The sequence below is a fragment of the Rissa tridactyla genome, chromosome 3 (genome assembly GCF_028500815.1).
Source record: "Rissa tridactyla isolate bRisTri1 chromosome 3, bRisTri1.patW.cur.20221130, whole genome shotgun sequence".
In the NCBI taxonomy this organism is placed as follows: Eukaryota; Metazoa; Chordata; class Aves; order Charadriiformes; family Laridae; genus Rissa; species Rissa tridactyla.
Genome location: NC_071468.1, coordinates 59946992 through 59962664, shown reverse-complemented (window position 1 = coordinate 59962664; position 15673 = coordinate 59946992). Strand labels below are relative to the sequence as shown.

Below are 15673 nucleotides of genomic sequence, written 5' to 3'. Positions count from 1 at the left end.
CTGGCTAAGGCTTTTCAGCTTACCACTTTCGGTGACAAATGCCAACTATTCCATCTTAAAATAAGAAGTGCTCAGTGAACAATTAACAACAAAAAATTTAAATCAGAAAGGAAGCTATATACTGCAGTAAGCCCCCTGCTGTGGTGAAGGGGATTCTGCAACACATGCATGCCACTGCAAGTGCGCAAGCAAGTAGAAACACTCATAGGAGGGCTGATAAAATTGTCATTATTAGTAAGTTAAAATATTCTTTATATAGTCAATGCCAAAGACCACTACACAAAAAAACTACAAGACCAATTCACAAAACATGAAGTCAAATGAAAACAAAGCTACAAGAAAAAGAACATACAAACACTGCAAATTGTGGGAAACTATTTCAATAGTCAGATATTGTCAGAGGGTATGAGTACAGACAAGAGGTGAGGAGTGATCAAAGTACTCCAGTTTAACACCTTGCTGCTGGAGCCTTTGCATTCCACCAAAAAAAGCTCAAGACAGCTCCATAACTGGAATTGGTACAATCAGTGTCATATGTTGGACAGTTATTTTTTAATATGTGAACACGATTCATTTCAAAGCAAGCAAGCCACTGTTTCCAGTACTGTATGGGAGTCACTGCCTGGTATTTTGGTTAAACAATAATTAGTCACAAATTCCTGTTACCAGTCTGAATGCAATATTCCGATTGTGACTGGGGGAGGGGAGGAAGAGCAGCTTTCAAACTACACATAGCAATGGAGGATGTTATAGTGTCATTATCTGTAACAGGAACTAGAAGTTACTAATCATGAAAGCCAAAGTAGCATAAAACACTTTGGGTTGGTTTTTTTTGGATTTTTTTATTTTGTTTTGTTTGGGGTTTTGTTTGTTTGGTTGGTTTTTTTTTCTTCTGAACAGTTCTAACCCACCAGTTTTGCTTATATTTCTTTTTAGATATCTTTTGCACCATGCACTTCTAGACATTACTTACGCACACTTAGAGACAACCTCAGACTTAATCTTGCAAACATATACATTTATGCAGAGTTAAGGTTTATTAGTCAAGGAAGCAATCATTTCCCAAAATCCATAAACAATTGTAATTGTAACTTCCACGGTGAAGCTACCTGCCTAATTTATAAGGTAATTTAGCATACTGGTTTAACAAGACAAACTGGACTCAACCAAACTGAATGAGTCACATTTCCCATGACGATACTTCTACTTTACTGCACACACAGCAGCAACTCAGAGAATGGAAACACTGTTACAGGAATGCAGTAACATGCATGTCAAAACTTCCACATAAGTAGAATGGTGCACTCTTATTAAGAGCACTATATTTATTTTCTTCAGTCTTCACATTTATTGCTGCTCATAGCAGTTGGGGGTGGGGGGAGAAGGTAGTTATGGTATGCAAATTTAACCATGACAATTTGCCTTTCCAGCACTGAGTTGCAAAGAGTGGAAAAGATATGAAATAAAGAAAGCTCTGGGAATAGCTTCTTTAGCTTCCTCCTTATGCACGTTCAACAGCTTATGTCTACACAAAAGGTAACTTAAGAGTTGCCTCAGGTCCTGCACACCAATCTAGGTGTTTTCACTACTATTTATTCATCCTGCCTACACCGAAGTCCCACAGTTTTCTGAAGGAAAAGGGTTTTCTACACATAAGACAGTCCATGTATTTTCATATCCTTCAACAACTGTGTAGCAGCTGATCTTTCTTCCACTGAAAGAGAAACTGTCCTGAGTGATTTCACACTTACCAGTGGATAAAACAATACAAACACGAGAGGTTTCTGTTAGTTGCTTCCTGTACTTACTCATGGGCACTTGCTGCTCTGCCCACAACATAACTGAGACACGAAACATATGGATTCACTAAGGTCACACTGGAATTAACTGACAAATCTGCAATTCACAAAAATGGGAATTCTCAGGATACTTACTTCATCCAGAACTTACTAAGAAGATCTGTACAGTCATCTTCATACAGAAGTATGCTTGGCAGCGATTATAGAATCAGCGTCAAGAAAAGGGAACAAACTCCTCTACAAATGCAACTTATGGTTAGCTACAAGAACTATTTTTATATCTTAAATTCTGTGAAGCCGCATCTACAGCTCCTACGTCAACATAGCTAGCGATCCACTTCCATTCTGAAACAGACAGGCAGTACTCCAATTTCATTTATACATTTTTAATACTAGTTTTCTATTCTCCAGTGGGGAAGAACAAAAACAAACAAAAAAAAAAGGCTAGACTTTAAGCTCTAGAGGGAAGGGAGGAGAAATCATTTAGATTAAAATATATAATATACTGAAATTGATAGCATTTCTATCCTATGTTCAAACATGCATGTTACACAGGCTGTAAATAACTGGACTACATTATACTAATTGTACATACTGTGCAGATAAAGTTTTAGCTTCTTAATAAGGAGAACTAGTTTGGGCCAATATAGTTGTAATTTAGATTTAATTTAGATGAAATCTAAAAAACTAAGACAAACCCTATTGTTAAAACAGAAAGATGATATTTATTCACAGCTGTTAAAACATTTTAAGTTAGAGAAATGAAAAACCACCACAAGTTGTGGTTTAGAATGGAGAGAGATCACTGTTAAAACTGCAGTTTCTGAACCTGAAACACGTGCAAAATAAATGCATCTGTGACTTGAGAAGGACTAGTCTTGATCACAAAAAGAACCCCAAACCGAGTTGGAGGAGACTACTCAGAATGAATTTTACATTAATGCTTGTATTTCCATACATACTTTAATTATGAAGGCTCCAAACTGCAATGAGAAACACTATTTAAAACTGTGAAACAGGATATCCATTGCTGCTACAGCCCCTGGAAGGAACTCTGCATCAAAGAAATACCACAAGAGAAAAATATACCACTCCTTTTTCAACAGAAATGAGAAATTTTGTGTTCAGTGTATTTCAAGATGTTTATTTGGTTTAACCTGCTATAATTTATATCCATTTCAGTGCCATTATTGCCAGTGTTATTCTAAGACCCGAAGAGTTTACAGGTAACTTACTTTAATATGTATATGCAATTCTAGCAAACAGAGAAAACCTTAAGTGCTGATACACTTAACTCACTGGTTGTTCCAAATGACAGTCTAAAATTAGCAACCTGCATTGCCACTCAGAGGAACAGTGGATTGACAGAGAAGAAAGATTTCTCATTCCCTTTCTGTGTCCAACGGCTACAAGGTCAAAACAGCGCAAGACCTGTACAAAAGCTCCATCTTTGGCAACTAAGGATTACTTAACTTGTATTTTGTTGAATAATATTTTAAAGGCTTTTCAGACATTAAACTGCAAATGTTATGGGCAGATGTAACATTAAGTTCTCCTATCTGCTTTTCTCCTTCTGAGTGTAAAAATAGACGCCTTGAGTAATTTTTTTCCCTTGTTTGTGTATAACTAGCTTCATTGCTTCCTCCGATTGCTTTCATCTCCCCAATATCTTCTACAGGTAGCTCTTTGAAAGAGCAGCTGCCAGCTTTACCAAGGCAGCTATTGTGATGCAAGGAGTGAACTGGGGAAGAGTGAGCTGCCAAGGGTCATGCGGAATTCTCTTCTCCTTAGGAGGTACCTCTGTGCCCCTTTTCTATTGTAACTTTACACCTGTGGCAAACGCAGGTAAGGCACAACATCAAAACGTTGCTGTGATCATTGTATCTTTCTCAGGGAAGAAAAGCAAGTAAAAGCAGCTGCTTTTAGTTATGGCTTATGAATTACTTTTTAGGAGATTATTTACTGAACAACAACAAAAAAACGTCTTAGAAAAGGACAGATAGGCAGTAGGTCAGTGTTTGAGCTGACGACGTTTTCTTAACAAAACAAAAAAAGCTATGGATTCCAGAGTAGGAAACCAAAAGCCTCTTGTTTGCCTGGAAAGCAAGGGTGCTGGAAAGGTATGAGTGTAGACAGAGGGAAGAAGTTTATTTTGAGAGAGAGATATATGCATGCATAGAAACCAATCTGGGAAAACGGTAATGATTTAGGGTTCTCTATCATGCCCAGCATTGCTACTTAAGAAAAGCAGTCGTCCCCTCAGACCTATCAGGGCATATGAAGATATGCCAGCAAAAATATAACATATAAAGCTGAAAAATAAATCTGTTGGAATTTTTTAAAGCCCTATCAGAAGCACATTGCCATTTGAGATATTTCTAAACTGACAGGCTAACCAGTTCAGAACTTAAAAAATAAAACTAAGACAAAAAAAAAAAGCTATAGACAAAGTTTGCATTCAAATATACCTGGTTGTACTGGTTTTGGCTGGGATAGAGTTAATTTTCTCCACAGTAGCTGGTATGGGGCTATGTTTCAGATTTGTGACCAAAACAGCATTAATAACACAGAGATGTTTTCGTTACTGCTGAGCAGTGCTTACACAGAGTCAAGGCCTTTTCTGCTCCTCACACCACCCCACCAGCAAGTACGCTGGGGGTGCGCAAGAAGTTGTCAGGGGACACAGCTGGGACAGCTGACCCCAACTGACCAAAGGGATATTCCATACCATAGGACTTCATGCTCAGCATATAAAGCTGGGGGAAGAAGGAAGGGGGGTACATTTGGAGTGATGGCATTTTGTCCTCCCAAGTAAACCATTATTATGATGGAGCCCTGCTTTCCTGGAGATGGCTGAACGCCTGCCTGTCGATGGGAAGCCATGAATGAATTCCTTGTTTTGCTTTGCTTGCATGCACAGCTTTTGCTCTACCTATTAAACTGTCTTTATCCCGTGGGTTTCTACACTTTTACCCTTCTGATTCTCTCTCCCATCCTGCTGTGGGGGGACTGAGCGAGTGACTTTGTGGGGCTGAGCTGCTGGCTGGGCTTAAACCACAATACTGTGGTTTAATACCGCCCCCCCCCCCTCCATAGCCTGAACACACAAGTTTCATTTAAGATCAAGTACTTTGTATATTGACCTAGTCACTCATTAAGGCACTTGAAAAGAGTAAATCAATTGCTTGCAACTGTGCATCTGAACACAGATCAATCCAAACTGCCTGAGCAAACTCATGTTATCATAACCAAATGCAGGGTAATACATCTGGGAAGAAGGGTCATACCCACAAAGCAGATCATCATATTTTTATAAAACAGTGGCTCTAGAAGAGAAGCCAGTATGCAGGGGATGAGCAATCCAGTATAACCTCCTGATGCAGTATTACAGGAGCCAATGCAGTCTTTCACTGTATTGGGCTTTTCTACACCAGAGCAGCAATGACAAACCTGTTTGATATCACACGAAGTACACAGGAGCAATGCACACATTTTACAGACAAGTCACGAGATCAAAGAGACTCCAGAAGAAAGCTGCTTTTTTTTTTTTCTGAGGGCAGGAAAAGTGCCTTAAACCAGACAGAACAAACAGAATTTCTTAATCAAGAGGACAATTAGCCATAGAATTTTTGCAAGGAGAAAATACCATACACTAGAGAGCTCTCTGATCTGGGAGAAAGTCTTAACATCTGAAAGCGGAAGCCAGACCGCTTACTATACCTATTAAATCTCTATTAGCAATAAGCCACTGGAACAAACTACCAGATGTATGTCAGAAGCTGAAGAAACTAGACTTTAAATCAAGATCTGTTGTTTTTCTAGAAAATACATATAACTAAACTGCAGATACTGAACTCAGTTAAACCGAGAAAATGGAAAACTTGACATAAAATCCTGACCATGCAACAGGATGGTTCCTACTATGAAAAACCAGGAAAACAAAAAAGACCCAAACACACTAGCCTGAGGGAATTTGCTCCCCATCCTCCTCCTACCCCCCCAAGTATCTTGCCTGGCCTTGACTGCATCCAGGTACACATTCTCCTCCTCTCTCTCCTATTAATGTTAGCAGTACAGTTTTACTGCAATACACTATAGTACCCTGGTTCTCCCAGCTGTCTCACACAGCATTTGAAGGATAATGGAGAGGAAAAGGACACTTATGAAAATAAGGCACTGAAACAGGTGAGACAAGCTGTCTGCCTGAAGTTACTCCTTTCCAAAATTTTTTAAGAAGAAACTGCAATTTCTATGTATTACGGGGCCAGTATACCGGTGATCCTGTGTAAACTGTATTGTAAAGTGATCATATTTTCCAGCTTTTCTCTCCTCTAGAAATACAACTTCCAAAACTACATTGCCATAGTAATTATCATTTAGGATATAATAGATACCTTTATTTTAACCTTTCCACTATAGAGGCAAGGGCTTTTTTTTTTTTCTTCCTTTGTCCACACAGGAGTAGCTTGTGTTAAGCACAGATTATCTCTGATAGATGCCTCTACCACCATTCAAAATATTGTATATTCATTTTGTTACTAAGCAATTCTTCCTAGGTCAAATTAAGTGATATGTTTCTCTTCCTTCAGAAGCGGAACAGTATTCAGATTTGACAATAGCTGCTGCAAATATTTCAAGCTTATCCAGAAAAAAAGTTTGGTTAGAAACTCTATAGAAGGAAAAAACAGGGCAAGGGTAGTGGACAGAGCAGAAGAAATGAGGGTACCACTCTACCTTCGAATTACTCAAAGTTTTACTGAGGGAAAGTGAACCTAAAATCAATGCTTTTGGCTCAGTCTGACATGAGAAATTCATGAGGCATTTCAAGAGTTCTGTGTTTAGCCTAAACATTTACTGGACATCAATAACATTGAGACAGTCACAGTGAGGTCCGGAGTTCTCACTATACATGTGATGTCAGAATTACAATCTTGGCATTGTCTGGATGAATACAAGGAAGCACAAATAAAACAATATACAGTCAATGAACTGTCATACAAAAATGCACCATGTACAGTTTTCAAGAGATGTCACTTTGTGTCAAAGTCCTGTGGTGCAAGTTACAATTAAGAAAACTAATAACTGGTATTTAACTGACCCACAAACCAGGTGTGGTAAGTAAAGCATTTCCTTTCCAACACAAAAGACCTCTGCATGCTGCTGCTGGAAAAAACAGATTTTGTACTTATGTTGACCTGTGGAGTTAAGAATGTTTAACTGTTCCTACATGTGAGACATGCAGCAGTCTGTAGACCATAATAAACAGTTTGTGTTTAAGATAACGTACGTCCTCAGAAACTAAATACTTGCTGCTAATGAACTGACACAGCAGGCAAAAAGCTAGGAATAGAGGGAGAAAAGAAAAAAAGAAAAATATATCTTCCAGCAAAACCAGTCAGCCTCTTCTCCAACGGACTGGGGACAATGCATGAACTTGCTTCAGCTTTTTTAATCAAAGATGCAACTCTCACTCAGATTCTGAAAGAGATATATATCCATTCATTCTGGCTGATGATGCCTAGACCACCCAATTGTAGTAGACATAAAAAAAAAAAAAAAAGAAACTTTGGTTCCTTAAAAAGGTTAGCATACTAACACAAGTAACTTGAAAATAAAGTAAATTTGCTAAGAGAGTGCTTACACAGAACTGAGGTCAAGACCGAGGAAGTCACAGATTTATATGACTGCAGACTGGAAAGAATAAAAATGCTCTATTTCTGAAAATGTTAGAACACAGTACCTGAACAGTCACACATATCATTAGTATTCAACAAGTGTTCCCTAATGAAAACACACTTTAATTAGTACTTTTATGATGGTTCACAAATACGGTACAGCACAATTGAAGGGCAGAAGTACTTACGTCAACAAAACTTGCCATGCCCACTGTGCCTGAAAAACTGAGAGACATACCTGATTACTGCTTTTTGCAGCAGAGTTGGTCTGAGCTGTATTTGAAGAAAGGGAATCAAAAAAGGCTTGATCAGCTAATGAGTTGCCGCAGCTAATTCCATCTTTTGCACCTTCGGTTATGATCTGAAATGGAAAAAATCGCAAGAGATTTTTCATGCTTCCAATTATCAAATTATGCTGCTTATCATATATAATCATCCTAACATTCATGTCACTAGGCTTTAAGATGGTTGCATATACCCTTTTTGAATCCAAATTCAATAGAACCTTTTACAGGAAACTGATGTGATAATCTGAAAGATTTACTTCCAGAAGAGATGGAATTGGTTTGCATGACAAAAGTGTATCATGTAAGACTGTTGTAACAGTGTAAACCTATCTATAAATTCCTTAAGGATTAACAAGGTTAACATTACTGCTTGGAGACTGGGAACTCAATACTCAAGAGTATCAGCTTGGTACAGCAAGTGTGGAGAGCCAAAAAGCTACAAGACCATGACCTAGCCAACTGAAGACAAAAAACGGGGTCACACGAGCCAGCACTGCGTGTCCCCCATTTTTATATATTTTTTTTTTTTTTTAATAAACACAGCACTGGTGAAGGAAGGGAGGCACACGCCTGCAGAAATTACACACAGAGTCTTCACCTAACTGGCAACCTGCAAACATATAGACAGTGGACCATCCAAGCATGAACTGGATTCTGGTCTTTGCATTGAGACCCCCATTCCATACCCACCCCTATACTACCCATCTTTAAACAAAGAGAGATCAACAGACGCTAAAGAGACAGCAAAGGCCCTCAGGAAGAAGAAAAGCTTTGTAGTCCCTGGATTTGGGATCCCATATCCTGAGCCCCAGAAATGGGGTTACATTCCAGAGATTTATGAGTGTGTGACAAATCAGCCACCTGTGTAAACTTGCATTACTCATTTCACTTCTGTATCTTCAGACAGGAGAACAAAACAATTATTGGATCACGAGACCCCCAAAACCAGGAGCAGACTCAAAACAGCTCATGTTCTGCATGTCACCAGCATTCACTATAGACAACCTCCTGTTGCGTTTCTTGGGAATCCACTAAGAAGCATGGTACCTTTGCCATTTTTGCACTGGTCTCCAAAGCCAGCTACAGTTGCTACAATAAGATTATATATTCCAGGCTTTAACACTGGAAGCTTTATGTTTGAGCACTGCAGTTTGATCAGCAAACCACAAGATGACCTTTTCAGTAGTTCTGCTTTCCTAGTGTAGAGCAGTGTAGTCACTTACCTCAACGTAATCTGTTGGAACAAGTCCCCTCTCGCCTTGGCTGTTTTTTCCTTCTAACCAGCCTCCACCAACATCCTAAAAGAAGTAATAACAGAAATAGTTTTGCTAGATGGATCCCATGGCACGCTTTAAACAGCTCAGGAGGAAGCACTGTCTTGCTGTCAAAACGCAACATTCGAAATACAGTTATGACTGTAAGACCACGAACAAACTCGCTTAAATCTGCTGAAGCGGCAGAAACTAATTTAAACAGAACAGACTATGCTTGTTTCACACAGCTATTGTGGACTTTAGATTTAACAAGCATGAAGGGGAAAGAGGTTGATTTTCAGCACTTTATCATTTATGAAACAACAGTCAATTGTCTGGACACAGACCGCACCAAAACACAGCTACGAGTATGCCAATTCCAAAGCACTAATTTTAATCATCAGATTATAAAGAAACAAGACTTGAGGAATTAACCTATTGGTAACATCTGTAAAATCTCTGCTTCACTTATTGACGGTGCAGAGATGTGTGGTGAGTGGGAGCTATAATCCATAAAAATATCAAGGATAATCTAAGATTAATAGAGGCATATGTCATGCAAGATCTGGGGACACTCCTTCTAGTTTACATTTAATTTCAGAGGCAGGTCTCATGCCAGTTCAGTTCTGATCTCAGTGGGGCATCCTGTTACTGTTTGTTTTTTTAAAAACACATATTCCACATATACTAAGAAACCTTTGCAGTTAAGCAAAGTCAATTCCAGGACATTATCTGGAATAAGCCAGTTCTGTTTTAAATCAAGCTGTTCCTTGAACACATAGTTACATGTCAAGCTAACTCACAGCTGAAATTTGGACCCGTATATGCTAGGCAGCAATTATTGACTTTCAGGTTTTCTTAATTTTCTTTTTAATGGATGTATTTGTTTATTCACAATTTTTTTCTTTCACTTGGAAATTTTATGTAATCCTGCACATAGTAAGAAGTCTGCTTATGTAGTCAAGATTTTAAACAGCAAAGATCAATCAGTTATTGAAAAAACAAACTTTCATTTGCTTTTTCTTATGTACCTAAAAGCTCACACTCAAGAACACAGAAACAACTAGAAATCTCAGGTTACAGATTCAACTAGTTTGGTTAAACTGCAAGAGCAATGACATCTTGAGCCAAAAATCAAGTTGTACACACAAACTGTCAGTGCTCAAAAGTACTAATAATTTAAGAACTCCCTGATAGTATTACCATAGTATTTTCACCACTCCTTCCCTGTAACTTGTCCATATTGCTTTAACTATGAAAGGACATACAATTTAGCAACAAATTTTGTCACAAGTTCTTTGAACAAATTTGGAATGCTGAAGTCATTCATTAAGAAACTCAAAACTGAGAAGGGAGCTGGCATGTCATATTTAAATGCAAGTGGCAAGCACCTGAAAGTTTACATACGCACAACATGTGGAACATTAGGCACACGAAATAAGACAACACATTCAGATGTAAAGGGTATCACCATCACTAGCTCCTTCCTCTGCCTTAGCACTCAGCTCTGTTCAGAGGGTAACAAAGCTGAGCAAATTCCTAAGTGTGTAGGCACAATCTGAGAGGGCCCCTGTCCTCCAAAATTGCTCATTGCATTTGTTTCCACAAAACTATTAGAAAAATTTTTGTATACAGTTTATTCACTAATTCTTCAGGGGAGGGTAGCCAGGGCTTTCAGGTGTCACCTAGCACCTTTTTTTTTCCTTCCATCAGCTAGAAGTAGGTCAGGAAAGTGAACTGAAGTCTTAATTCCATCTCAGTTTTCTTACCGGGTTGGTAATTACGATGATCTCCCCTTCACTGACAGTCAGCTCGTTGTTTCCAGGCTCAGCAGCAAAATCATACATAACACGAGCCTGTATATGAAAAAGAACATAGCAGTGAACCTTCCAGCTTATTTAAAAGATTTAATGAAGGACGTACCAGCACAACTTATTCTTAAGTAGCAGAAATAGTAAATGGGGTAAGGCCGGATGTACACAGAGCAACTCAGCATGTAGGAAGCTAGCATTTCCTAAATTTGAACTCCAAACAAAACACTAATGCAAACTTTACAAGATTAAAGTCTTCTGCAGAGCTTGAGATGATCATTATTTTCCAGGAGGATTCACAGTTTAAGACTGGCTGTTCCCTGCCATGTCCAGAACTATCTGTACAACTTTTTCCAGGGGAAGAAGGAAAGACTTCTAACTTTAGCAAACAATCCAATTAATTTTATTTTTTTTTCTACAAAACACATTCCAACTCAAATTCGGGTAAAGGGCACTGTTTCACAGAGCAAGCAATTCAGAAAAGGAAAAACAAGTAATTGCAGATGTAGATAACCACTTCTGCACATAAAAAGTAAAATGTAAAATTATGTTTCGAGGCTTTTTGTATACAGGATGAACTATGCAAATGCACGAACAAACAGTGAGAGTAGCCCTGTTACATGTTGGCACGAGGGGGGAAGGAAAAACAAAACCAACCTAATTTTTAAGTGTTTAGACACACACAAGGCTTTGCTGTGTACTGACTCTGCTACTACACTACATAAAGAAATGTTGTTTGAAACACTGACAAAGTTGTCTAACATTTAAAGAACACTTCTGCTTCTTTATACAAAGAATTGTGACGTGGCCTAAGATTATATTCCCAAACATCCTTTCATTGTCTTCTACTAAATTCCTTTCTGATCTAAAAGTAGAAAAAGCTCTCAGGAATTACAAACTGATGAAAACCATGTTTTCCCCCTGACTCAAAGGAATATCAAGAATCAAAGTTTTAGCTTTCCAAAGCTCTTTTTCAAGCGGCATATTAGATAAACTTTAAACCTGACCATAATAAAGCCTTTATCTAAGCTTCTTGTTCCCTGAAAGAAAACTCATCACACTACTAGAACTTATAAAAGATTAAAGTCTTACTATTTACACCTCAAGTTAGCCAAGTGCCCCAGAAATAATTAATACATTATTTTATCTGATTGATGACAATGCTGAAGTACCAGCAAAAGGAAAAGCTGGACTACAGGTCAGGAAACGCAAACAGAAAAACTACAGATTTTAACAGACAGTACTGGCAGTTATAACAAAAATATCAATACTCAATACAGATTACACCATAGCCCTTATTTCTCCAGCTAATACAGGATTAAGAGCAGCAGAAAGTTTACTTCAGGAAACACACCAGTTTCCCTAGTATATCTTGAATGAGGCAAGGCTATGAGTCTCATCTTCACCACTAAGACATATGCTTTAATTGCCTCAGCTCATAGAGAAGTGGGCTTTGTTCCTGCAGGTTAAAAAGTAAATCCAAGAAAACAAATTTTATATTTGTGTTACTAATAACATCAGACACTGTGTACAGCAATGAAGTCCTTGTACTTGGAGGTCAGGGGGCAGAAAAAACCCAACCAATCAAACTCTAATTGTTTCTGCCATAAAGATGACACTAAAGTCACAATTTCTGTTGAAAGCAAGTTAATGATAGGAAAAAAATACCAGAAGACAGACATTCACTATCGAGCCTTGCCTGTCTCGAAATTGCAGGTTGTTATGAATCCCACCTAGACATCCCTTCTTCTAACATAAAACCGGAAAAAACACAGCTTCCCTCCCCCACATTTCGTGAGTATCATGTGGAAATACTTTTGGCTGGTCAACAGATACTTTACTTCAGTGTAAATAAAAACAGAGCCCAGAAAAAAGCATATGTTGTAGTTCAGCTGACAAAGCCAATTCTGAACCACATACACAACAAATCAAATGCTTTGTCTTCTCCACTTGAGAAGCACAACATTGCAGAAAACCATGTGTCCCAAGCACTCTGAATGCTTCCTTGCATGAAAGCTTTTCCCTTAGAACTGCAGCTTTCAGCACTTCCAGATTATGCCGTGCAAAAGCAAGATGAAGAAAACTGTTTTCAGCGACAACACTGACTGCTTTCCTTCCAGCAGAAAGTCATGCAAATATAAGAATAAGCTGCCTTACTTTCCTTAAGAAGTAAACTGAGAAGAAGCAGCATACCTTTTGAAATACAAGAACATTTTAAGTAGAGATGTAGAAAATGCCACCCTCCAGGCCTCTCCCCTCAGCAGTAGTTGATGAAGGCGTTGAACGTGTCCTTTTTACAGCAGGCTACCAATACTTACCCAGTTCCTGCAAATCAGTTTAACAATGCTCAGATGCTAGGCATCTGAACCGTGGGGGAAGCAGCTTTCTTAACTAAGGAGCCTTCTTAGCCTTCTTCAAGCACTACACCAAAATATTAAGTTCTTGCTTTTATTCACAGGACTGACGAGAGTTCACCAGGACAAAGGGAAGATTTTACCAGACTTCAGGAAAGCTAGTAAAACATCCCACAGTAATGACCACACTGGAAACCTAAGATACATTTGTGCACAATGAGACAATAGATGCAAAGACTAGGTTCTCCAAATGCAGCCAGGAAATAAAGTTACTCAGAAAAATCTGGAAGTATTCAGCTTGTAGGGAGGAAAAGACCGAGATACATAGAGTTTAATAAGGTAATTGCGCCAAAGTCTATCTATTCACCTGCTCCACGTGCCTGTTTCAAAAGTTGTGAAAAAAGTAGAAGGGGGGGGGAATTACAAATCCACCCAATAATTTTTGCCTTACTGCAGTTTAAGAAATTGGAAATAAAGAAAAGATAAAGCATTAAGCAGTGGGCAGTGAAATATTCCTATTTTTTAGAATGATAATAGTAATTGCACCTAAGCATATTAAAACATAAAGATTCTTCACAATGAAAGCAGTACCCAGATTAGCGAAAGTATTATTCCTCTGCAGACCTAGAGAAGACTTAGCTTATCTCCATTACTTTTTTCTGAGTCGAGTACCACCCCCCTCTTCTCAAAATATTAAAAACCAAGGGGGGGGTGGGGGGGAAAAACCAAGAGCATTTGCCAACATATTTCTGCAAACAGACATAAGACTATGCAACTGTCAGTGTGTCAAGACTCTTAGCATAAATTAAGTGGGAAGGAAGTTGGCTAGCAAAAGTCATTAAAATAAAATTCCAATGAAGAATCCCAATGGAATTCCATTATCACTACACTAAGTTACTAGAAGAGTATCCAAGATCTCTGCGGACATCCTGATGGATTGGCTCTTCTGTATTTCCCCCAAAATCTTGAAAGAGGTGATAAAGCAATAGAAGCACCTATTTCTCATAAGCAGAATCCTTCTGCCTTTTCTAAGATTTTTCACTCAAGAGATGCTAGGCTCAGATGGAAAAGCAACTTACCCCCAACCCTGACAATCTTGATGTACACAGGCACACACCTGCCCGCACTACAGTTCACCTGTAGCAGGCTACATCTTTCATGGAGAAGTAGGACTGTGCATTCCTCGCTAGCCATGAGCGTACCAGCTAATGCACATCAGTTCTGCTCACAGCAGCTTTTATAATAGCTTCCCTGTCTAAGCCTCTGTTGATAAGAATGATTAACGACCCACATAAACAAAAAACAGTAACCACTCTAAGTTCACGCTTCTGAAGCAAAATATTTTTGTAATGCTGGAGTTCCTGACACAGAACTGCTGCTTTACAATGAAAGTATGCTTTATAGCACTAAACTGGAAAAGGCACTCAAAAACTGGACACACCTTTGAAAACACTTTCCCTAAGGACAGGACTTCATTGTATTAGAAAGAGCTCTTATGTTATGCCATGCATTCATCTGTTTCAGCCATGTGTTAAAGTTTGGGAAACCTGTACCACAACTGCTTCTCTTGGACAGCTGGCAGCGGCAGACAGTACAAAGGAAATATCCATAAAAGGTTCATAGCATGAAATTCCCATAATAAATACACGCCTTCCTTTCTTCAGCAGTTCAGTACTTCAGCCATCCAGCAGTGCTCTTTTCAAGGGACAGGGATTGACAGGTTTAATTTGCTTGGTGCCATTGTCTCAGACAACTGCTGTATCACAGCAGCAAGGATGGTAACACTTCCCAGGTTCATGCTTCACTTCCCAGTTTCCTGCCCTACTGTTGGGGGCAGCAGTTCCCAGATTCATGGAAAGAGGATCAAATTCTATATTTCTGTTTTGGAAAGTAAAGGGAGAAAATAAAATCTTTTCAAAGAAACCTGCACCCCACTACAGAAGCAGAAACCATAATTCGGGAAGTCTGGTAAAATGTCTTTTAAAAAAAAAAAGTTAATCCTTAGGCATCAGGGTTTTTTTTGGGGGGGAGCTAGGGCTGTTCTTCACAAGTCAAGTCATTAAATTTTAAATAGCCTTGACAGTTAGCAGATTTGAACTTTTCTTAAAAAGCTTAAGGACAGCAGCTTAAACTTTTAGTTGGAATGAACAACAAAGGGCTTTTAGTAACCTCAAATAACTCCAGTAACATTTTTGTTATGAATAAACTTCAGAAAGGTTTGCTACAAAAACTGCATCAGTAAGTACAAACATTCTTCAGTAGGTCTAGCAAGCACAAGCCTTTGAAACCAGCTGCCTGTGAAACACTGATAAGCAATATGTTGATCACACCTGGAAGCACAGGACAGAACAGAAAAACACATTTCTGTCTTCTATGACTTACTTTTATTCAGTCTCTACTACAAGTTTTTTTTTGGGTTTTTTTTTTTTTTTTTTTTTTTTTTTTTAAGATGTTTGGGTTTTTTTTGGTTTGTTCCCCCCCCCCCCCCCCAATT

General features: G+C 38.6%; 1 protein-coding gene across 3 annotated transcripts in view; it reads right to left on the bottom strand.

Moving 5' to 3' along the window:
- Nucleotides 1-15673, bottom strand: part of SNX9 (sorting nexin 9) — a 69286-nt gene that overhangs the window by 39159 nt on the left and 14454 nt on the right. For 2 of the 3 annotated variants that reach the window (XM_054193931.1, XM_054193930.1), the window contains exons 2-4: nt 10784-10870; nt 8985-9059; nt 7713-7835 (exon numbers count right to left, since the gene is read on the bottom strand). In XM_054193931.1, the coding sequence (XP_054049906.1) occupies nt 7713-7835; nt 8985-9059; nt 10784-10870 (285 nt within the window). Of the gene's footprint in view, nt 1-7712; nt 7836-8984; nt 9060-10783; nt 10871-14258; nt 14391-15673 lie in introns of those variants that run through there. The other variant, XM_054193932.1, reaches the window with a different exon arrangement.